This window comes from Grampus griseus, assembly GCF_964374135.1.
Source record: "Grampus griseus genome assembly, chromosome: 2".
In the NCBI taxonomy this organism is placed as follows: Eukaryota; Metazoa; Chordata; class Mammalia; order Artiodactyla; family Delphinidae; genus Grampus; species Grampus griseus.
In genome coordinates this window covers 173,885,168-173,909,443 of record NC_139018.1, presented here as the reverse complement: position 1 = coordinate 173,909,443, position 24,276 = coordinate 173,885,168, and the positions used below count along the sequence as shown (strand labels likewise).

Here is a 24,276-nt window from a genome sequence, read left to right as displayed (position 1 = left end):
CATGTGGAATCTTCCCGGACGGGGGCACGAACCCGTGTCCCCTGCATCGGCAGGCGGACTCTCAACCACTGCGCCACTAGGGAAGCCCCCATCAAGGCATTCTTAGGTGAAATGGCAATTATTTTTAAGCTGGAAATGAGTGGCAGTAAAGGATACAAGGATACAGTTTGTTGCCATTGCTTTGAATTGTGCTACAAAACCAACAGTTTTACCCACCACTGCCTTTGCATCAGTGCAGAATGTCAAAAGAGTAGTAAATAAGGCAAATAATGTAGCATCTTAGTAGTACTATAGCAACGCTTTTGACCTTGCTGGTATAGACGATGAGGGAGGAGGGAAGGTACCTTTAACAAGGACAGGTTGGGGAAGGCATCACGACAGAGGTCAGTGTGATATGCGTGCTCTGCTTTGCTTGTCTTTTACCTGCCTTTTCCCATAAAAAAAAAAAGTGAGTAGGAAAGCAGTTAACATGTAAAAAACCGTTTAACCATGTTCATTTGTATTTTACATTTTAATCATTCATTACCTCAAGTATTCATTGAATATCTGCTTTGCATAAGTTATTTTCATCGTTGAGAAATTGGAAATATATAGTGTTTATGATAATGATCATGCCAATAAGAGCATCTTACTGACCCTACTATTTATAGAGCACTTGCTCTGTGCGAGGTACTGCATTTATGTGCTTTTTCCTTTTTAGTAAATTTATTTATTTTTGGCTGCGTTGGGTCTTTGTTGCGATGCGCAGACTTCTCACTGCAGTGGCTTCTCTTGTTGCGGAGCACGGGCTCTAGCGCACAGGCTCAGTAGTTGTGGCGCACGGGCTTCGGTGCTCTGCGCCGTGTGGGACCTTCCCGGACCAGGGATCGAACCCATGTCCCCTGCATTGGCAGGCGGATTCTTAACCACTGCAGCACCAGGGAAGTCCCTGTGTGCTTTTAAATGTATTTATTTAATCTTCATGGCAACCTCAGGAGGTAGATTTTTATAGAAGGTCCACTGGATCTTTTGCCAGGTTCACAATTTTTTTGTGTAAATAGGCAAATTACTTAGCTTCTTTGGGTTTTAAGTGTAAAATATGGGACTGAAACTTAATCTTCAAATCCTTTCCAGGTTTAAAATTTATTAATTTAACATATATTTCACAGCAGGGTGATCCTTTATTGACACGTTATTAGAATATTCCACACTTTATTAGGAAACCGTAAAAACAGTTACAGAATCATTAACAAACTTTTTGAAACCTTTTAAAGTCTCTTTCACTTTAAAATTCATTGATTGTAGACATCTTTCACAGCACTTAATCCTTTATTGACATATTGTCAGAACACTTCACACTCGACCAAAGACCTAATATAAGCATGTGAACATAATGAGAACATCATGAGATATGCACTATTGCAGAGAATGTAAGAGTTTGTAAAGGAGCACAAAGATTGAAACAAGAGTCGTGACGAGGCAAGAAGAGCTCCACCAAAGCAGTAGCATTTTAATGAATTCACAGATCTCTGAAGTGCCTTCAATAGGCCCTGTACTGCTTGGAACTAAGCTCTTGGAGCGAACGAGACAATGTCTTTGCCCTCGTGGAGCTTACATTTTTAGTGGGAAAGTATAGTAGGGAGAATTTATGAGTACATTACGTTACACGACAAAGGAAAATTAAAGTAGCAGAAGAAATTCAGGTTGCTAATCAGCTGAACTTAAAATAGGGAGATATTTTGGGTTATCCAGTTGGGCCCAGGGGTAAGCGCCCTTAAAAGTGGAGGTGAGAGAGACAAAAGGAGGGTCAGTGTCAGCGATGTGACGTGAGAGAGTCTCAGCTGGCTGTCGCTGGCTGTGAAGGGAGAAGGGGGTCACCTGCGGGGAGTGCGGGAAGCCCCTAGAAGTTAGAGAACACAAGAAAATAGGCTCCCCCAGAGCCTCCAGAAAGACCACAGCTCTGCCAACACCCTAATTTTAGCCCAGTGAGACCTGTCTTGGACTTCCGACCTCAGAACTGTAAAATAACAAATGTGTGTTATTTTAAACCTCTTAAGTTTGTGGGAATTTGCTACAGCAGCAACAGAAAACTAATATAAAGGAAAGAAAATAAACAAGTAACTGAACAGTTTAGACATTTACGGATTGGATGCTGTGAAGGAAATAGGATGATGTGAGAGAACCCCGGTGGAGCAGGTTAGGTTGAGTGGCCATGGAAGGATCATTTGACACTGTGACCTTGGGGTGGAGATGTGGAGAAAAGAGCCAGTGAGGAAGGAGCTGGGAGCAGAGCATCACTCCAGGCAGAGGGGAGGGCGGGGACAAGGGCTTGGGGGTGCAGGAAGCCTGGACACATGCCAAGTGCAAGATCATCCAGTGAGAATGTGTAAGAAGAGGGGAAAAGAAGGTGTGGGCCCGAACTTGCAGAACATGCAGGCCATGACAGAACGCTGCAGAGCCATTAAAAGATTTCAAGAAGGAGAGTGGCATCTTCTGCTTTTATGTTTTGAAAAGATCGTTCTAGCTGCCACTGGTAAATACAGACAGGGATACCGATGAGGTAGGTCTTACAGGATCCAGAGAAGGGCGTGGAGAGGCATGACCAACAGGATCTGTTGATGGCTTGGATGTGAGCTCTGAAAGACAAGTATGAATTCGGCAGTAGAGGAAAAGGGGCGAAGGGGAACGTGAACATACAGAGTTGCCTAGGGAATAGAAGACCTTGGGCAGAGTGGTAGGGGTAAAGATAAAGAGGTAATTGAGGCCGTAATGTTCACAGTCTATAGACCCTTATTTGCTGCATATAGGATTTTGGAATTCATGGTGTATGCAATGGAAATTTAAATCGAGAATAAAACAGTCTCTGAACTGAGATTTGTAGTTATTTGTGTCTTCCAATGTCATTCTGATGTAAAGACAAATAATAAGGACATTTGAAGTTTTATTTTCTTAGATTCTGAGGTCAGAAAGCCTTGATTAAGTGCTTGTCAGTGAAGTGTCTAATAATTCATCGTGACCCTCTCTCTCTTCCTGGTTTGTTTGTGAGGGCGTGTGGCTCGTTCGCTGGCCCTGGCATTCTGCTCCGGGGAGGGCACAGTAGACGTAGGCTCAGGCAGGACCTCGGGAGCCACGTGGGCTTGGGTTGGGGTCCTGGCTCCAGTGTAACTGGTCTCCTTTGGCGGCTCCATAACCTAAGTCTCAGTTTCCTTATCTATAAAATAAGAATATTAGTAGCTCTTCATGTGGCTCTTGTAAGGATTAACTGATTCAGTGCTTATAAAACACTGTAAAATAGATAGCTAGTGGGAAGCAGCTGCGTAGCACAGGGAGATCAGCTCGGTGCTCTGTGACCACCTAGAGGGGTGGGATAGGGAGGGTGGGAGGGAGGCGCAAGAGGGAAGAGATATGGGAACATATGTATATGTATAACTGATTCACTTTGTTATACAGCAGAAACTAACACACCATTGTAAAGCAATTATACTCCAGTAAAGATGTTAAAAAAATAAATAAAAAATTAAAAAATAGAATACTTAGTACTTCTTGGGGCAGGGTGCAAAACTATGTAAGTGGCATTGATTAGTTTAACTTTCCTTTTCACCAGTAGTAGAAATTCAGTAGGTCATAATGTCTTTTTAAATACTTTTAAAATACTCCTTTCTCTGTCTGTTTCTATGATATTAAAGTTTCCATTGATGTGTGTTTTTCCAAGATTCTCCACTTCTTTCACCACGAAGGCCATTTACTCGCTAAGATAAAGTTTATATGAAAACTTAGGTGTGGTGAGTTCACGTGATCTTGTTTACTGGATATTGTTTATTTTCTGAATAGGTTCTGTCCGAAGATGGTTACCATTCCAACTGCTTCTCAGATAAATCAGGTACAGGAAAATACTAGAAATTCTTTAGTACAAAGTTCAAATACATTCAACTTCTCGACAATGTATTTCAAATTAAAAACGCAAAGTATTCAAAATTTTATTTCTGTAGCATATTAACAAGGTGTAAAAGATTAGACACAATGAGGTAGGGAATCCTATAGTATTTATTTTCTACATCACTCTTAGCATTTATTTACTGTCACATTCTCATCATAATATTCAACATATATCATTCATATTTTGTGAGTATTGCATGCATCTCGGACGCAGAGACTGTAGACCACATATGTCTTCATCCTCCCACCTTCTGGAGCACTTAGGTCAGAACTAAAGTCTTCATTCTACTTTGATAACTCACAAGCTTGTAACATGTAATGTTTAGAAGATCTCAGTAAAACTAATATCTAGTTACCTATTAAATTGTTTTTAATGCTTCATTAAGAATAAATTCCAGTTCAGATCTTACTGCTGTGATTCTTGTTCTTCTGTGATGAGTCCATAACGAAGTGAAGAGAGCTCCTTTATGAGGCTAGACTTGGGGAATGAGTACATGCAGTGCCCTCAGGAATGCTTCAAAGACGAGGTCCCCCAGTGGTGCCTTGAGCCCTGCTTGATTACTGTGTGCTGCCCCCCCTGGAAGCAAGGGACCACCCATCCTTGGGGTTACAATCTGTTTCGTTCCATTTCTCCTGACTTCCTTTCCAGCTGTGAGCAGTGGTGTCCAGCACACGGCCAGGAGTTTTCAGTTAAACACACTGTATACTAGTTGAAGGGAACGTGAAAAACTCACATGAAAAGATTTAGAATAAAATTCTTGTCCTCTGCCTTTATCTTATTTTTCATAACCAGTTCAACCACAAGTCGGTGAGTCTCAAAACCAGTCAGGGAAAAAGTGCCTTCTGGGATTGGTAAATGACAAGATATGTCTTAAAACTTTTTTGTAAATCGAGGAAAACTTAGAATCATGCCAACTCCTGCAGTAGAAGCTGCTAACATATGATTGTGTGGATGGGTGTGTGTGTTGCTGTAACCTGTGCTTTGGGAGTATTAGTTGCCTTTGACAAGGCGAAGCGAGTGCTCTCCACAGGCCTCCCTGGGCGCCTGCGGAGTACGAGAGCAGCTGCCCTCGGCACCGGCACCGGCGGGAAGGGCAGGAGGCACAGGCCTGGGTGGTCACTTACGTCTCTCTGCAAGCGTCACTTTCCTTTTTCGTTTTGCGTGATGTCACACTTTTAGGTAGCTATGGATAGAAAAGGTGAATGTTATTCTTACTGTAAAGCAGGCAGCCGTCTTTCACATATGTAAGACAAATAGAGCTGTTATTTTCTAATAAGAACTTAAGTTGTTTTATTTCAAAACCTACAGGATGTATATTTACAACTTATTTGTTTTCTTCCTAAATATTATTTTTAACCTTTATTTTTAAGATTTCACTTCATGTTGTTTCTAATCATACCCTCCTATCTACTGTTATTAAAATTCAAGTAACAGAAATATTAAGAAAACGTTTCCCCTGATCCCAGTTCAGTTTTCTTTTTGTTTTTTGGGGTTTTTTTTGTTTTTTGTGGCTGTGTTGGGTCTTCGTTTCTATGTGAGGGCTTTCTCTAGTTGTGGCAAGCGGGGGCCACTCTTCATCGTGGTGCGCGGGCCTTTCACTGTCACTTCCTCTCTTGTTGCGGAGCACAGGCTCCAGACGCACAGGCTCAGTAGTTGTGGCTCACAGGCCTAGTTGCCCCGTGGCATGTGGGACCTTCCCAGACCAGGGCTCGAACCCGTGTCCCCTGCATTGGCAGGCAGATTCTCAACCACTGCGCCACCAGGGAAGCCCCCCAGTTCAGTCTTCTGATGTTCACCACTAGCAACAGTATGCTTATATTATTTCAGACTTTCTCCCTGCACATTTAAAACTTATATCTTTAAAAAAAAAATTTAAGTAGGGCTTCCCTGGTGGCACAGTGGTTAAGAATCTGCCTGCCAATGCAGGGGACACGGGTTCGAGCCCTGGTCCCCGAAGATCCCACATGCTGCGGAGCAACTGAGCCCGTGCGCCACAACTACTGAGCCCTCATGCCACAACTACTGAAGCCCGTGCTCCACAACGAGATGCCACCGCAGTGAGAAGCCCACGCACCGCAACAAAGAGTAGCCCCCGCTCGCCGCAACTAGAGAAAGCCCGCGTGCAGCAACAAAGACCCAACACAGCCAAAAAAAAAAAAAAAAAGTTTAAGTAATACAAACATTTAAACAGTCTTATAGAAGGAATAAAATAGAAAAAAAACAGGTCACTCTTTCTTACTCCATTTCTTCATTTGTATGTCCTTCTAGGCAGTGTCATGCATTATTTAGGTGCATGTATATGTACTCTGTGTATTTTCTACCAGAATGGGATCAGACTGTTTTGGAGGACTCCTCTATATTAGTACAAATGGATATACCTCGGGTGGCTATTCAGGTTTTTTGTAATTAAAAACAAGTTTGCAGAGAAACGTATGTATACGTATGTGCACACCTGTGTAAGTTCATTTAAAGGGTAAATTCCAAGAAATTGCTGGATCAGCAGGTAAACGTTTTAAATTTTGGAAAACACTGCCCAATTGACACAACAGCGTGAAAGCGTGTGTCTGTTTCCTCAACCCCTGCGTGTACCGTGAGTTAATGAACAGTTAGTACTGATGGGCAGTATCGCACATGCATGGGGGCACAGCAGTGAGCAAACCAAAGAATCTTGCCCATGTGCATTTTACATTCTAGTGAGAGGAGACAATTAAAAACTAGTAAAATATTACGGCAGTGGGCAGTAAGTACTTTAAAAAGAGAGAAGTCGCAGGAGCGGGGTGTGCTCTCGCGGTGCAGGAGGTCTGTAACTGTTATTAGGGCAGTCTGCAGAAGCCTTGACCAGAGCATCCGGAGGGCAGGGAGCGGGCGTAAGGGCGCACGTGGAGTCCAGGCGGCGGCAGCGGCGGGCACCTCTCCCGAAGGGCCTATGGATTGCAGTGGATGAGGTGGGAACCCACTGGCTGAGTTGGGAGAAGGGTGACAGGGTCCCCCTGATGTGGTGGAAGGGTTGCTTGGCTGCCATCCCAAGAACTGACCGTAGGGAAGCAAAGGAAGCAGTAAGAAGGCCTGAGAGGAGCCCGTTAACGATATTCGGGGGGGCAGGGGGGTGCAGAAACTGGTCAGATGCCAAATGGGTTTTAAGATACATCCCCTCTAGGTTAGACGTGGAATATAAGAGAAAATAGGGAGTCAAAACTGACACCAAGATTTTTGGCCTGAGCAACTGGAAGAACAGAATTGCCATTTACTGAAGTGAGGGGACTGGAAGAGGCCCAGGGGTCGGCTTTGGGACACGGCAGGTTTGCATCTTGGTCACCCAGGTGGAGGCGTCAGGTAGGCAGTGGACGCCCAGGTCCGGAGTTCCGAGGAGAAACGGGACTCGGATATGAAGCAGGTTTAGGGCCGTGAGACAGATGGAGGCCCGGAGGTGGAGGAAAGAAACAGAAAAGCAGCAAGGGGTTAGGAGGAAAACCAGGGGAGTCAAAGCTACATAAATGCAAGCTGTTCATGTTATGTCCATAGATCACGTTACTTCCTTATTGTATATAGGCTCTGGGATTGGTCATTTTCTTAAATAAAAATAAACTAATTAAATAAGAAGAAAAAGAAAAAAAAAGAAGAGAGGGCTTTGACAAGGATAGAGTGATGGATGATGTCAGATGCTGCTAGGAGGTCGTGTAACATGAGGCCTGAGGATTGTCGATGGATTTAGCAATGTAAACATCCTTCACAGCCACAAGATAAGAGCAAATTGGAAGAAACGTTGGAGGCAAGTGTAGGCAGTGTTTTCAGGAGGCTTTGCAGGGAACAGGGACTGAGGTATAGTCTGGAAAAGTGAGATTTAATCAGAATAGGGGCTTTGAAGTCGGAGAAAGGCAGGAGAGTTAAAGGTGTGTGTAAGAAGTAATGATATTATAACAATGTAGGATTAAAGTAGGTATGTTTTTAATTGGCAAGGTTGAATGTCTTTTTTACATGCTTATTGGCCATTCATATTGCTGTGTGTGTGAATTACCTTTGCATATTCTTATTGGGTGGTTCATCTTTTTTCTCATGGACATTTAAGAATTCTTTGTATAATAAAGAAGTCAGCCTTTGATAACATGCATTGCAGATATTTTTCAGTTTGTCATTTGTCTTTCGACTTGAATTTTTTCTATATATAATCATGGGTTTCACGTCGTGTTTGTAACAGCCTTCCTTATTCCAAGTCTGTAGAAGGACTTGCTTGTGCTTTTTTCTGTTATATCTGTGGTTTCATTAGTGTTAGTTAAAATCTGTGATTCATGCAGATTTCATTTTGGTTAAAGTTGTGAGGTGGGAGTCTGATTAGCAAGACCACCATATGTTGGGGGTCTGTTTCTGGATTCTATGCAAGTGCATTGGTCGTTTGCCTGTCCCTGTGCCTGTAAGAATGTCTTTCCGTTCTGCAGCTTTGAGATGCTTTCCCTATCTCGTATGGCTAGTCCATGTTCTCCTACCACCACCGTTACTATTAGTTTTCTGAATTTCCCTGAATATTTTTGTGTTTATTTTCCCAGAAAATACTACTACCAACATCATGTATTGAGCACTCATATGCAGTACATTAAGGTTTTTGCATATATAATTATTTTTATCATTATGCCAACCCTATTAGGGACATACTGTTATCATTCCCATCTTAGAGATGAGAAAACCGAGGCATGAGAAGGTTGAGTAACATGGCCAGTAAGTGGGGAAGCTGTGATTTGAGCCAAGCAGTCTGGCTCCAGAGACTGAGCTCCTAGCTCTCCTTGTAAACTTTAGAATCATTTGGTCTAAATCATCTAGATTTAGAATCTAAAGTATCATGTTAGTATTTGGACCAGAATTACATTGAGTTTGTAGATTATTTTAGGTAGAATTGAATCTTTACAATATGAAATCATTCCACCCCCAAGAGGGATGTCTTCATTCATCCATATCTTTCCACACGCAGTGGGGGTGTGCAAGCTCCCCACTGTCCTCCAGGCTTCTTTTTTTCCTTCATGTGTTATCCTTTGAGTAGCTATTATTAATAGAATTTTTATTTTCCTATGTCTTTAGCAGGTTATTGTTGGTTTATTGGAAAGCTATTGATTTTTTTCTGTTAAATTCATAATTAGTCATTTACCAATTTTTCTACTTACTAATAGTTTTTTAATGATTTTTTTCTTGCATTCTCCAGAAACATATCACCTGTAAATAATAATTTTGCTTTTTTTTTCCAGTATTTGTGCTTTTTCTTTTGTTCTTTTAAAAAATCAGCTTGTTCTTTTAGAATACTGCTAACTTCTAATGACATTAAACATCTTTATCTTAAAATTGCCTCCAATACATAATAGTTTATCATGATACTGACTTCAGTTTTATTTTTATGAGAAAGCATTTATCAGCAAGGAATAGTGAATTTTTTCAAAAGCGTTTCGTTTTCTATACAAGTCATATTGTCTCCTTTACTGTGTTAATGTAGTGAACTCTCATATATTTCTTAATGTTGAGTATATTTTATTTGGAGTTTTTACATCAGTGATTACCAGTGAGACTGATTTTATGAGTGTGTGTGAGACTGATTTTATGAGTGGGCATGTGTGTACTCTTCCTCAGACATTTATTGATTGATTGCCGCGTTGGGTCCTCGTTGCTGCGCGCGGGCTTTCTCTAGTTGTGGCGAGCGGGGGCTACTTTGTTGAGGTGTGCGGGCTTCTCATTGTGGTGGCTTCTCTTGTTGCATAGGGTGCAACAGGCTCTAGGTGCACGGGCTTCAGTAGTTGTGGCTCATGGGCTCTAGAGCTCAGGTTCAGTAGTTGTGGCACAGGGCTTGGTTGCTCCACGGCATGTGGAATCTTCCTGAACCAGGGCTCGAACCCGTGTCCCCTGCATTGGCAGGCGGAGTCTTAACCACTGTGCCACCAGGGGAGTCCCTGTTCCTCAGATTCTAGTTGACTGTTACTATGCGGCTTCATAGAAAGAATTTGGACTCTTTGCATTTTCCTCTCTCTTTTTAAAAGGCAACAGAATTATCAGTCCTTTGAAGATCTGAAGTTCACCTGGGAAAACTTATCTGGCACTTTTCGGTTAACTATTTGATAACTTCCTAAATTTATTCTATGGTCTGTCTACCATTGGTCTCTCTTCCATAATTTTATAAATTCTATCAGATGTAGCTGTAAGCATTTACAGTGTCCAGAAAAGTTACTTCATCCATGTTTACACATTTACCTGCTTAGATTTGTGCAAAATATTTATACAGGAAGTAGCTTAAATTACTTTTAGTTGGAGTTACTTCTCTATTTGCATTTTAATATCGAATATTTGTGCCTCTCGATTTTTTTCTAGTGTTAAGTGGGCTAGTGACTTGTCTATTTTACTGATACTTCAAAGATCTGGCTTTTGGATTGATTTATCAATTATATGGCTTCTCTACTTTTTGACTCAATAATTTCCATGTTTATATTTTTAATTTCTTTTTCACACTTTATTTGCATTTTGTCATACTGCCTGTGTTCCAGAGGTAACAAGTAATGTAAATTAAAAAGCATCCTTTTATAAATGTAGAATTAACCTATGAAGGAAATATTAGTTATTAATAATTTAGTGTGAGTTATTTTAGTCCATATATTTTCCTCACCTGTTCGTGAGACTGAATTTACTTTAATCTGCTGAGAACTTTGCTGTTTAACTGTTCCACCAACCTTTTTGTGAATTGTACTAACACTGGCTGCAATAAGCTCCCTGGATGAGTGGGAGTTTTGATACGGCAGGACAAGGGGAAGGTCACTTGGGATGGCTCTTGTTGGGGGCCATAGACAGCGGACCCGTGGAGAATGGGGGAAGGGCCAGAGTAAGGATGGAGAGAGGACCAAAGACGGATCCCATGGAAACCTAGTATTTTTTGTGTGATGAGAGAGGGGAGAAGACAAGTCAGCTTTCAGTCTATTAATAGCTGGTATCTGGAGGCATTGAAAACCACCAGCCCTTTTGCATGGGGTCAACTTCAGAATCATTGACTTTCACTGAAGTTATGTTTTTCAAATTATTTTGAAAATGTAAAAAGAGTCTATGATTATTGTTCATTAGATACCCTAAGTTAAGAAAGATTTTACCTAGAGAGGAATTGAAATAACTTCCCGCAAAACTGGCTGAACCATTAGTGTTTATTAAAACCTCACATGTTCATAGGGCTTGGAGCGCTCTGCAGTCACTGTGATGCCTATTTTTAAGGGACTTAAATATAAAATTAGATAATATACACATTGTACATTATTTACTGGATTACTTGTATGTTATATTAAATATGCATATTATATCATAACTTTATGCAGTAAATAATATAGATAGTAAGTTAATCTTATCTGTAAATCAGCTCAAAAGCCAGATTAACAAATACTGACGGTGTAGACTGAGCGTAGTGTTTATGGACAGCGTGAGCTCCTCTCTCTTGGAGTAGTATTTGCAGAAGTTTTCTATAACCTTATGAATTGTCAAATAACCTCTCCTTTCTATTTCATGTGTTAATTTACAAGTTTCTTTATATGGTTGTCACTGCAGCTTTGTCTTCATTTTCCTGAATTATCAGTAACACTTAAATATACTCACTGACTTCACTGAGAAGAAAAGTGTGGCCTCAGATTCAGTTCAGCAAATAATTCTGTACCTACCGTGTGGAAGGCAGTGAGTGTGCCAGGGACTCTGCTCAGGACAAGAAAAATACGTGACGTGACATCATTTCCGTCCCAGTGATGTCGAGGGGTAATGGAAGCACCTGTGCTGGTCTCCGCCTTTCTCTCCACGTTTCATGCACTCACGCCTAAGTCACATTGTTCTCAGCCTAGTGCAGACACGTGTAAAATATTCTGCTCCCCAGTCCAGCTATGATCTTGAGCAGACGTGCAGTGTACCTCTTTTTCTAGGTCTTTCTTAAATTATACCAGTAGGTTAGACTGATGTATATGGAAGAGTTTGTTAGAAGGAGTCTGTTAGTTTTTAAGGACCAGTCTTAGGTCTTTTTCTAAGAGAGATTTTATCTCTCTTTTCTGCCATGCGGATGAGTGTGTGTTGGGGGTTAGGTAGGAATGAGTGGGACATAGTTAAGCATGAAATACCCCTCCTCTGGAAGGAAAAACACCTTTGTACATCCAAAAATACGTCGAAACGTGGCCTTACCTGTGGCTTTAACCGACACATGCCACCGCTGTCACCGGACAGGAACCGAAAACCTGTGTCAGACCTGACCACCGCCCACTCCCCTACCCACCCCTAGTCTCCCGCTTAACGTGCAGGAACCCAACCTGCTGTTCAGAGCAACTGTAGACAGTGTCTGGTGGGGTCTCTATTTTTAAAGCCTTCAGATATCTTCGTGATGGAAGTTGAGATTGTATTGCTCTCTTCTTGAACTGTCTTCGTCTAATTTAGCTAGTTCTTGTATTATTGTACATTACTTAAGAAACAGGTACGTAGGAGTTTAGCACAGTTGATGTGGTGCTACGTGCAATCAGTACTAGAAATAATACGCTATGTGCTAGTCTTTTAAAGTTTATTGATTATAATGATGATATTACCCCGTGGTATATACTGTTTGTTATATTATTTTGAGATTCTAATGGTTAAAATTCTTTAGTCATTTGCAAATGTTTTTAGTGCCAAATTGTTAAGTTTGGGATTACAGGGCCCCAGAATAGGCTAGACACAAAAATACAAGTTTAAAAATATTTATGATTAGTGCAACCATCTTCTGTCAGCAGGCTTTGTATATAGCAGTAAAAGTGTATGGGTTGTGGAATCAGGCAGACCAGGTTTGGAGTCCAGCTTTTCAACTTAGTAGCTACATAACCTCAGACACGTTACTCAGCTACTTTTCTTGTCTGTGAAAGGAAGCTGTAATAGTACCTACTTGTTAGGAACTGTTGTAAGCTTCAGTGAGATGTTGCTGCTGCTGATGGTAACAGCAGGCACTTCTGCAGTCTTTACTCTAATAAGCACAGCGCGTTTCTAAGTCAGTAGCTCCTCCCAGCCGCCTTGTGCGGGAGACGCTGTTACACCTGGCGTTGATGGTAGCAAATGGCACGAACAGGAATCACCACCGAGAGTCAGCGTGTCCTTGTCCCATTCTAGAATGCATTGAAAATGTTACTATTTTTATTGAAATTTAAATTCGTATTGTGTATTATAAATTATATTTAAAGATTTTAAAAAGCTGTTTACCTTTTCTGTTCCTTTGTCTTTTCTTTCTTAAAATGTTATTTCAGTGAAAACTCAGAAGCAAGAGGTGATGATCACCTGTGATGGTTAATAATATTCCTCTCTTTAGATGTTACTTTTTTAGCCAAAGGGTGCAACAGTGTAGAGATACGGAGATAGATGGGCACAGTTGAGATCACTGACACTCTCATTGGCTATCAGAATTGATAAAGGTCCTGTATTATTCTCTTTGCTTTTTAGTGCTGGGGCTGTACTTTTGAGATTAGCTCTGTAGATCCACCACAGGATAGATCCAGACACACAGGGAGGCTCGCCTGTTATCTGAGTTACGATAATTAATGTAAGTGTTTTGCACTACTTTTGCACAACTTTTTCTCTCCACTAAGTGACTTTGAAGCAGAAGACAGTGTGAAGTCTTGGAAAATAGTTATCGGTCTTTTTTCCATCTTAGCCAGCAAAATGTATTGCTCTTCTGGATTTTTCAAGTTTTATACCACTTCTTCAAAACATCCTCTAGGAAAATTCACAAGATAATAGTAAAATATATTGCCGTCTCTGTGTTTTGGTCATTTGGCTTATAATCTTCCATACCACAATGGCAGCTTGCACTGGGGGACAGGAGGGAGTTTTGCTAGAGTCCTGGACGGTGACAGGTGTTCTCAGAGGACTTCAGGCTACAGTTGACTCAGACAGAATAAAACAGCTCAGAGTAAAAAGAACTCAATGAAAACTATGAAGCACGCAAGTAAATATTTGAACCATAATGCATACATGTCTTAAAGCCCAATTTTTGGAAAATTTTCAAGCCTAGAATACTCTTAAGTGTGCATGTAAATATCTAGGGTTGACCAAAAAAACCTACAGCTAACAAAATTGATAATGATAAAACTAAACTGGAGTATACTTCATTAAAAGGCAAGAATAGCACCAATATAAACCCATGGTCAACTCAAGACACTGAAGAAGCACTGAAACCTCCCTTCAGAAAATAGTAGGAATTTCAGCTGTCTGTGAATGTCCAAGCGCGATGAGAGCTTTGCAGTGAGCCAAACCTTCCGTGGCATCCAGGTCTAGTGGAATACAGAATCGATTAACCCTGAGGAAACACTAGCTGTGTTCTAAGTTTAGCTTGTGGCATAGAAATGCCTTTATATACTGTCCCAACTTTCAGTGACTTTAGTAAGTCATTCAGTAGGCTACTACTAAGGAGCCCTTGACAGTAAAAATAAAGCTAATAGCATTGCGCATCATTTGCCGGTAAGATCCCTCATTCAAACACACACACCTGTATCTTACTCTCAGTTAAAGGTTCGGTGGGAAACCCTTTTCCTCATTCAAACACACACACACACACCTGTATCTTACTCTCAGTTAAAGGTTCGGTGGGAAACCCTTTCCCTCATTCAAACACACACACACCTGTATCTTACTCTCAGTTAAAGGTTCGGTGGGAAACCCTTTCCCTCATTCAAACACACACACACCTCTATCTTACTCTCAGTTAAAGGTTCGGTGGGAAACCCTTTCCCAACTGCAGACTGTCCTTTGAGAATCACGCTGTTTACCCACACACACAGTTTCACAATTTACATTGCTCCTGGTGTGGCTGGAGTGCAAGGAATTCCCCGTGTTTCCATATCTACTTAATAAGTTTTCCTTTGACTCAGCAATTCCACCCCTACTAATGTATCTGACAAATGTATTTAAGGAATGTCCAAAGATACATTTACAAGAAAATTTATTATGATGTTGTTGACAATACTTAAACACTGGAAACAAACTAAATTTTGTCCACAGGTGATTGGTTAGTTTCTGTCTGTTACAGTGAAATGCTCTGTACCCATCCAGAGGAAAATGGGAAAGCTCCACAGATGCTCACACAGAAAAGCTTCCGGGATATGTAATTAAGTGGCAAAAAACTAAGTGGCAGAACAGTATAATGTGATCCCATGTGTGTGTATTTTAAGTATGCACACATACACTTATATATAGGATTGATATTAAATGATATGTATGTGTATAAGGTGAGGTCTGTGTTACAATTAAATAGGATAAGGTATGTAAAATGCTTAGTATCATGCCTGCCTAGTGCATAAAGTAATTAATAAACCTTGCTGTTATTGTTACCTTGAAAGAGTGAGTTGAGGAAGGAAAAATTGCGAGAGGGGGATTTTACTAATTTTACATGTTTTGTATTGTCTGAATTTTTTACATGTATTACTTTTACATTAAAACTAGAGAGAAAACTATTTGCTCTTGGGGCAAGATCTGGGAAACTGTATTCACACTGAAGTATTACAGACACAACAATACTTGACACTATTCTTCAGATATGGAAGAATTCCCAGTGTGGGCAAAAGAGTAACTCCAGTACTCTCTTGGACAGAGGGCTTTTCCCAGGGTCTGTCAGAGCAGTTTTGGAGACGTGGTTATTAGTTCTCACCTTGACATACACATCCATGCTTTTGATTGTGTTTCTTCTTTTGTGTTCTTGGGTGTGTGTGTGTGTATGAGAAGGGGTATGTGTGTGTATATATATATATATATATATATATATATATATATGTGTGTGTGTATATATATATACACACACATGTTGTTTTAAGCGTTTAGGTGATTATCTTCTTTCAAGAAAGCTTGGAAAATTTAAGGAAGAAATGGAAAGAATAACTGGAAGTGATTGTTGCTTAGCTACGCAAACAAAGCTTTCTTTTTCCCCCTTCCTCTCACACTTATCTTAGCAAGTAAGAATCACCCGGCTAATTGTTGAAAAGAGGTATTCCCGTGACCATACCCCATGAGGTTCTAAATAATTTATCGCATTAGAGTGACTACTACAAGGACTCTAAAGAAGAAATATTGACTGTACTATATAAGTTGTTTTGGTTCTGTGAGCTGTAGTTATTCAGAATTATTATATGTCTTTATAATACTGGTGTGTTAAAGTTTATTGAAGCTCATTAAAAATGTGGAAAGGGTGCCCGTTTGAAAACTAAATGTCATGGTCTTTTTTCCTTCAGAATGATGGACTTACGTATAAACATTACTTAAATCATGTCTTAATTATGTGGAAATTTGGTTAAATTGGTTGATTCTTTCTAAAGTCAGTATGGAATTAATAGGAAATGCATGGGCCTAACTGACAATTTGAAAATACCTTCATTGTGTTAAACTTGATGATGCATTTCTATTTTATTAGGAGAGATGAACTCTTTTCTTAAATTGCAATGCTTTAAAGATTTGAAGCCCTTGTTCTACATAAGCAGCGTCATGTCATATAAACTCATTATGATTGGAGAAGATGTTTGATGTAGTGGTTAAGAACACAGAATATGGAACCAGACTCCTAGGGTTCAAATCCCCACCCTGCCACTTCCTAGATGTGTGGTCTTGGACAAGATACTTACCTTCCCTGTGCCTTGGTTTCCGCTTCTGTAGAACAGCCATATAAGCAGTAGGCGGTAGGTAGATCCTGTGGTCATGGGACTGCTAAAAGGTTTTTGGAAGAATTGGCGAGTTACTCTCCGTAAAACGCCCGTGCGCGTAGCTAAGCATTTAATAAGCGTGGCTACTGTTACTTGCCTTTTTGTCCACCTGGTATCTAGGAAGTGCTGTGTGCGTGCATGTTATCAAAGAAATTAGCTGCTTACATTTTACAGTCTAAACCTATTACTGAACACCAATGTTTTAAGTACTTCTTAAAATTTCTTTGTACTAAGGTGTGAAAACCAGCTTTTGTACTAATTGGTTTTGATTATTTGTTTCTTGTTTGTATTACAGTTACAAACTATAATACTGTGGTAGAAACAAATTCAGATTCAGACGATGAAGACAAACTCCACATTGTGGAAGAAGAAAGTATCACGGATGCAGCAGATTGTGAAGGTGGCGCCCCAGAAGACGGCCTGCCGACAGACCAGGCAGTGCTGCCTGGGAGCAGCGCAAGGGAAGGGGACGTGAAGAGCTGCTGGGAAGACGATGGTGAGTTCAGTTTTTCTGGTAATGTTCTATTCTCTGGATTTTTTTTTTTAACATCTTTATTGGAGTATAATTGCTTTACAGTGGTGTGTTAGTTTCTGCTTTATAACAAAGTGAATCAGTTATACATATACATATGTTCCATATCTCTTCCGTCTTCTTTTAAAAAATATATTAACTGAAACGATAAATTGGATGAAAAGTTTGAAATGAACTGTAACTTATTTGCTGTTAATCAGTAGAACGTCTCCTTCTACTTACCAAAAAGTACATTCTAAAGTCAGTGTGGGATTAATAGGAAATGCATGGGCCTAATTGACAATTTGAAAATACCTTCATTGTGTTAAACTTGATGATGCATTGCTATTTTATTAGGAGAGATGAAAGTTATTTTGACCATAACTTGCATGTAATATATTGATCCATATAATATATTGAATTTTGGTAGTTTTTCAAAAACCAGAATCAGGCTTTCCCTATACTGTTGACGTAATTGAACCTATCTTTAATTTCATACTGTGACCTCAAATGAAGAATCTACCAACAAAGTATATTTTGGTATAGTAACATTATAAGGTAATTCAGTGTGCAAAAATCCCAAATGCAGGTAAATCATGGGAATATTGTTAGTGTTTGTAAGCATCTCCCTCCCTCCCTCCCTCCCTCTCTCTCCCTTTTTTCTCTCTCTCTCTCTGTCTCTCTCTCTGTCTCTCTCTCTCTCTCCCTCTCCCTCCCTCCCTCTCTCTCCCTCCCTCTCTCTCTCCCTCCCTCCCTCTCTCTGTCTCTCTCTCATGGTTCTTTCACTTGCTTTAAATTTCTCCCCGAGTGAACCCTTTACAAAAGTAAAGCATGGTTGAGTGGAAGGAGCTGTGAAAGCCAGGAGCCCCCACTAGTGCCCTTGCAGTGAGCGAGCATTGTGTCTAACCTTCCTCCCCATCTGTCAGATGAAGGTGCTTTTTCTTCCAGCTCTAAAATGTCTCCTTTCTACTTTTCCCAGTAAACTATTTAGCCTGTCTTGTGAGAATTTAAGCAACAGTGGGATAAAAAGAGAAGGATGTGGGCGTGGCAGCTGTTGTGAATTAGAGGGATCGGGGTCAGGCTCGGGGCATCAACCGAGGCAGAGAGGAGCAGGTGAAGGGACCAAGTTCAAGGTCAGGCAAAGAGAAGCTGCCCAGCAAGATTCAAACGCAGGGAAGTCATCTCAACAGGATATCAAAACTCAGGCTAGACAGTCAGGGGAAATGGGTCAGGTATGCAGGCCCAAGAATCTGGGTGACCAAATGTGGAAGCTGAGATAAGAGTCCAAAGAGTAGGCACAGGGTGACAGGAGTTAACAAGTTTTATAGCTAACAGAGGACCTCTGGAATCACGTAATCAGCCCCTTGTTTTATGGCGTTACTCATCTGTCCATTCAGCAGCTCTGCAGGAATGGGATTGCAAACTGGAGTAAGACTGTCTCTGTGTGAAAAGTGCTTACAGTTTAATGTGGGAGAAGGAAGTAAGTCACAAAGTCATTATAGTTCGATGTAGGTGTAAATTTAAGAGTTATGTGGAAACACGAGGAAGGAACACCTACACCTGAGAGAGGAGAAGTCCTAGAAGGATCTCCGAGTGAAACAGTGCTGGGCTTGAGTCACAAAGGACCAGCAGAGGTTCAGCAGGCAGAGGAGAGGCACAGGAGGTGGTTTTGCAGCAGAAGGCACGACATACATGGAACCACAAAGATTTGAACAAATGGGGTTGGCAGAAAATGAGCTCAGAGAAGTAAACAAGGGAAACACTATGAAGGGCATCATGTGCTAAGTCAAGGAATTTGAACTTTATCGTGGAAGCTATGAGAATAACAGCACTGATATGTACTTTAGAAATAAGTCTGGTAGCAATATGGAAAAAGAATCCTGGGAACAGGGGTGTCTAGAGGCAGGAGGTAGTGTCCTCAGTAAAGAGGCTTAATAGTTCAGGCAGTGATGAGAGTTTTGGAACTAAAGAAGTGGGCCTTGGGATGGGAATAAAAGGGAGAGATTTGACAGAAACGTAGGGGGTAAAATATATTAAATTTGGTTGATTCCATGTAATTCTGTGTAATTGAGAAAGAAAGGCTGACATAACTCCCAGGTTTCTGGAAAGTAGAACCCAGAGAAGTTAACTTGCTTATTCATTATCACAGTTGGTTAACAGCAGGGCTGATAACCTGTTAAATTGTAATATTGAGCTCAGAAATTTGGGGAGCAGCTGTTGCTTAAGTATTTACTGTTGGTAGCCAGAACTGATCCATTGGTGTCATTGATATGAAGTCTTAATACAGAAGCAAGAAGGAAATGATTTGTCTGGAAAAGGGGGAGATCAAGAGAATGAGATAGAGGTAAAAAGAAAGATGAAAAAATCAATGAAGAGGTTCTGTTTCTGAAAATACATTCGGATAGATTATTTGGACCAGTGTTCTCACTGAAAATAACTAATGATATTAAATTTTTAAATAAAGAAAGAAATCTTCTTGAAAGATTTAAAGAGCTAACTAGATAGTAAGACATTAACAGATTATATATCTAAGTGGATACAGGAAGCCATAGAGGTCAGCAGAGCACAGCATAGAAGACTCTTCGGCCTCGAGGACATTTGCCTCACAAGGGTAACCCAAGATGTGGTTTTCAGGCCTCTGAGAAGAAACAAAGCCTTGGACCACCAAAGAGTTAGTAGCAGATCCTCCCCTAGTATGGACTACATCCTGACTATGATGAACTAAAAGCAAACCCTCTACCACCCCTACCATCCTCAGGAGTTAGCAAACAAAATTGCCTTGACTAGGGATTGGGGGAATGGAGGATTGTCTCTGAGAAACAGTAACCACAAGCTGTCATGCATTGATTTATAGCTCAGATTCACATCACTGGGCAGCCTGATAAAGTTCAAGCCATAATTGAGTCCAAAGTGGACCTGCTGCCCTACCCATAGACACCAAGCAGAAGCAAAGCCAGATCTTTTGGAGGAGCATACCTTCATCGTAGCACTGTAGAAGTTTCCCAGATAATTCAGCAAGAGGACAGCAGTGTGAGTGAGAGCTACCAGAAACAAAAGGAAGCAGAAACTGACCCATAAGGACTTTAACTATCTGATACAGATTATAAAATGACTGTCATGTTTAAAGAAAACACATGCAAACTTGAAATTACCTCCTGTGGTAGAATAAAATACAGTAGAATCAACAGATTTTAAGAACCAAATAAAACTTCTAAAAATTAAAAAAATAGAATAATAGAAATTCAAATTCAAAGGATAGGTTTAACATTAAAGTAAACAGAGCTGAAGAAAGAATTAATGAATTGGAATATAGGGGGAAATTTATACTAAATGTAACTCAGAGAGACAGATAGAAAAATCCTGATAAGAGACATGAAGGATAGAATAGAAGTTTCTTCTACTCTTAATTCTAGGAGAAGAGAGAACAGGGAAGCAGCAGTATTTGAAGAGATAATGGCTTAGATTTTCTTCAGTCTTGATGAAGGACACCGGACCACAGATTCAAGAAGTTCAGTGGATCTCAAGAAGGATAAATAAATCTATCCCCAGTCACATTATGGTGAAATTACAGATTATCCAAGACAAAAATAAAACTCTTAAAAGTAACCCCCCAAATTCAGATTATGTTTGAGAGGGTGGCAGTTGGACCGACAGCTGAATTCTCTGTAAAAACAGTGGAAGCCAAACATAGTGAAAAGATGCCCGCCAATACAGAATTCTGTACTTCACAAGATATCTTTTAAGAAAGGAGGTGATGATTTCAGACAACTTTCAGGCAATGAAAACAGAAAATGTGTTCTCAGTAGACCCTTATTTAGGCGTGAAGAGAGAAATCCTTGTTAGAGGTCTGAGGTGTAAGAAGAACAGAGAAAATGACAAGTACATGGTAAAGATAGATAAACAAATAGTATTTCCCGGGTTTCCCTGGCGGCGCAGTGGTTGAGAGTCCACCTGCCGATGCAGGGGACACAGGTTCGTGCCCCGGTCCGGGAAGATCCCACATGCCGTGGAGCGACTGGGCCCGTGAGCCATGGCTGCTGAGCCTGCGCGTCCGGAGCCTGTTCTCCGCAACGGGAGAGGCCACAACAGTGAGAGGCCCACGTACGGCAAAAAAAAAAAAAAAAAAAAGAAGTATTTCCCATGAAAATACTCACCAAGAAAACGGGTGTAGCTAAATTTATTTCAGATGATGTTGACTTGAAGGTTAGAAGCATTATTATGGATAACAGGATCATTTTATAATGGCGAAAGATTAAATTCACTGATCAGATATTATTTTAAATGTGTTTGTACCTAATAACGAGGCCTCAAAAATATATGAAGAAAAAATAGACAATCTACAAAGAGAAAAAGACAAATATACAGTCATTGCTGAGGATTTAACATGCCTTGGTTAGTCATTGATGGAATAATCACACAAAACCAATGAGGATACGGAAGATTTGAAAAGATATATGGACAGTGTACTTAGTAATTGCAAAATAAGTATTTTTTCAAGCTATTTGGAATATTTGTAAAAATTGAACATATACGGGGTCATAAAGCAAATCTCAACAAATTTCAAAGGATAAAATCATACAGAGCATGTTCCTTGAACACAATACAATTAAGCTATGAAATAAGATACATAGAATATTATGTTTGGGAGTTTTAAGGAATACACTTGAATGTATGTTCATGGATCAATAAAGAGATCATAATGAAAATGAGGAAATATTTTGAACTGAATGGTAAAAATATTCTATATCAGAATTTGTAGGATGTGGTTAAAGCAGTTTCTAGAGGAAAATTTAGAGCTTTAAGTACATATTTTAGGAAAGTTTCTGGCTAAAAGTTAATGAACTAATAAGCATCTATCTTAAGAACTTAGAAAAAGAACAGCAAACTGAGTTGTTTGAAAGTAAAAGAAAAGAAAACAAAATAAGTACAGTTAACTCTTGAACAATGTGAGGGTCAGGGTGCCGACCCTCCTTGCAGCCTAGTCAGCCCTCCGTGCTTGCAGTTCTCCCCCAACCACGTGTGTGGTCCCCGCCATGTGTACTGTCCCCCCATGCCTGCAGTCCCTCAGTGCATGCAGGTCCCCCCCGTTGGTGCAGTTCCTCATCCATGGATTCAGTCCACTGCAAATAGCTTAGTATTGTAGTATTTACTACTGAAAAAATGTCAGCGTGTAAGTGGACCTGTGCAGTTCAAACCTATGTTGTTCAAGGATCAACTGTAATATAAAATTGAAAATAAACCTACAGGGGACTTCCCTGGCAGTTCAGTGGTTAAGAGTTTGCCTTCCAATGCCGGGGGTGCAGGTTCGATCCCTGGTTCGGGGAGCTAAGGATCCCACATGCCTTGCGGCCAAAAAACCAAAGCATAAAACAGAAGCGATATTGTAACAAATTCAATAAAGACTTTAAAAATGGTCCACGTCAAAAAAAAATTTTTTTTGAAAAAAAATAAACCTACAGTACAAAAAATCAACATACGCAAAACTTTATTCTTCGAAAACATTAATATTTACAAACCTTTGATGAGATTGATCAAGGAAAAAATAAAATATAAATAGCTAAAGTCAAGAATGAAAGAGTGGACATAACTACAGATACTACAGACATTAACAAGTTTACAGGGGAAATGTGGGACAGGATATTAGAAATTCTTAGCCAAAACTGGCTCAGGAAGAATTGGAAAACAGGAATAGTTCTATAACCTGACCACAAAGGAGTGGTGAAGATATGGAGCAGCTGAGACTCGTAGGATTGCAAATGCTGTGCCACCCGGGGAAGCAGCTTGGCAGTTTATTATAAAGTTAAGTATACACTTAGCACATGACCCAGCAATCCCACTCCTGGGTATTTTCCCTAGGAAAACTTGTACACTGATGTTAGAAGCTCTATTCATAAGTTCCAAAAATTGGAAGCAACCCATTGTCCTTCAACAGGTGAAAGTGTAAGGAAGCTGTAGTACATCCGTGAAATGGAATGCTGCTCAGTGATGAGAAGGGACAGGCTGCTGGTCAAGCAACAACTTGGATGAATCTCCAAGGCCTTACGCTAAATGAGAGAAGCCAATCTCAAAAGGTTGTATACTGTTCGGGTCCACGTACCTTACATTTTCAAAAAGACAGACTGTATGCTGGGTAACAAATCAGTAGTTGCCCAGGGCTAAAGGGAAAGTGTGACCATGAAGGGATAGACAGCACCAGGGGGTGTCGGGGATAACGGGACTGCTCCGCGTCCTGTTTGTGGTGGTGGTCACATGAGTCTACATGTGTTAAAGTTCATAGAACTGTACACCAAAAGAAAAAACAGTAAATTTTTCTACATGATAATTTGATATGTGTACGTATGTATATATAGAGAGAGAAATTTTTTCCTCCTCTACAAAGAAAACTGGCCCAAATGACATCACTGGTAAATTCTTCTAAATAGTCAAGGAGATAATAATTAGAATTTTAGACAGTGCTTCCAAAGACTAGTGTAAGAGAGAAGATTCCCCAACTCTTTAAATGAGGCTAATCTTGATACCAAACCAGATAAGTATAAGAAAGGAAAGTTACAGACTTGCTCAGAGCACAGACACAGAAATCCCAAACAAGATATTAGCGATACAGTATACATGCATGTACGTGTATGAAATGCAAGGTCAGAGTAACATTTAAAACAATTTAGGGACTTCCCTGGTGGTCCAGTGGTTAAGACTTCACCTTCCAATGCAGGGGGTGCAGGTTCCATCCCTGGTCAGGGAGCTAAGATCCTACATGGCTTGTGGCCAAAAAACCAAAAAATATAAAACAGAAGCAATATTGTAACAAACTCAATAAAGACTTTAAAAATGGTCCACATCAAAAAAATATCTTTACAAATATAAAAATTTAAAAATACCACTTTAACCCAGACTTAAGGAGAACACTCGAAATTCACTTCAACAGACACGGAAAAAAACTGTTTATTAAAACTCAGTACCTGTGAATGGATATAATAAAAACTAATGAATTAGGTACTTCCTTGATCGAAGGAAGTATGTCTATGTAAAATCTATCACAGACATCATGCTTAATGACAGAATGATGAGAACATTTCCTTGGTGATTAGGACATTTACCGCTCTCCTCAGCCTTCTTCTGGAGGTGCTGCCAGCACAGTAAGACAGAACAGACACAGAAAGATCGCA

The 24,276-nt window shown here is 40.3% G+C and overlaps 1 protein-coding gene across 4 annotated transcripts in view; it reads left to right on the top strand.

Moving 5' to 3' along the window:
• The window catches only part of ZEB1 (zinc finger E-box binding homeobox 1), a 194,554-nt gene that overhangs the window by 99,182 nt on the left and 71,096 nt on the right, over positions 1-24,276 (top strand). For all 4 annotated transcript variants that reach the window (XM_082647931.1, XM_082647929.1, XM_082647930.1 and 1 more), the window contains exon 2: positions 16,898-17,098. In XM_082647931.1, the coding sequence (XP_082504057.1) occupies positions 16,898-17,098 (201 nt within the window). The remainder of the gene's footprint in view (positions 1-16,897; positions 17,099-24,276) is intronic.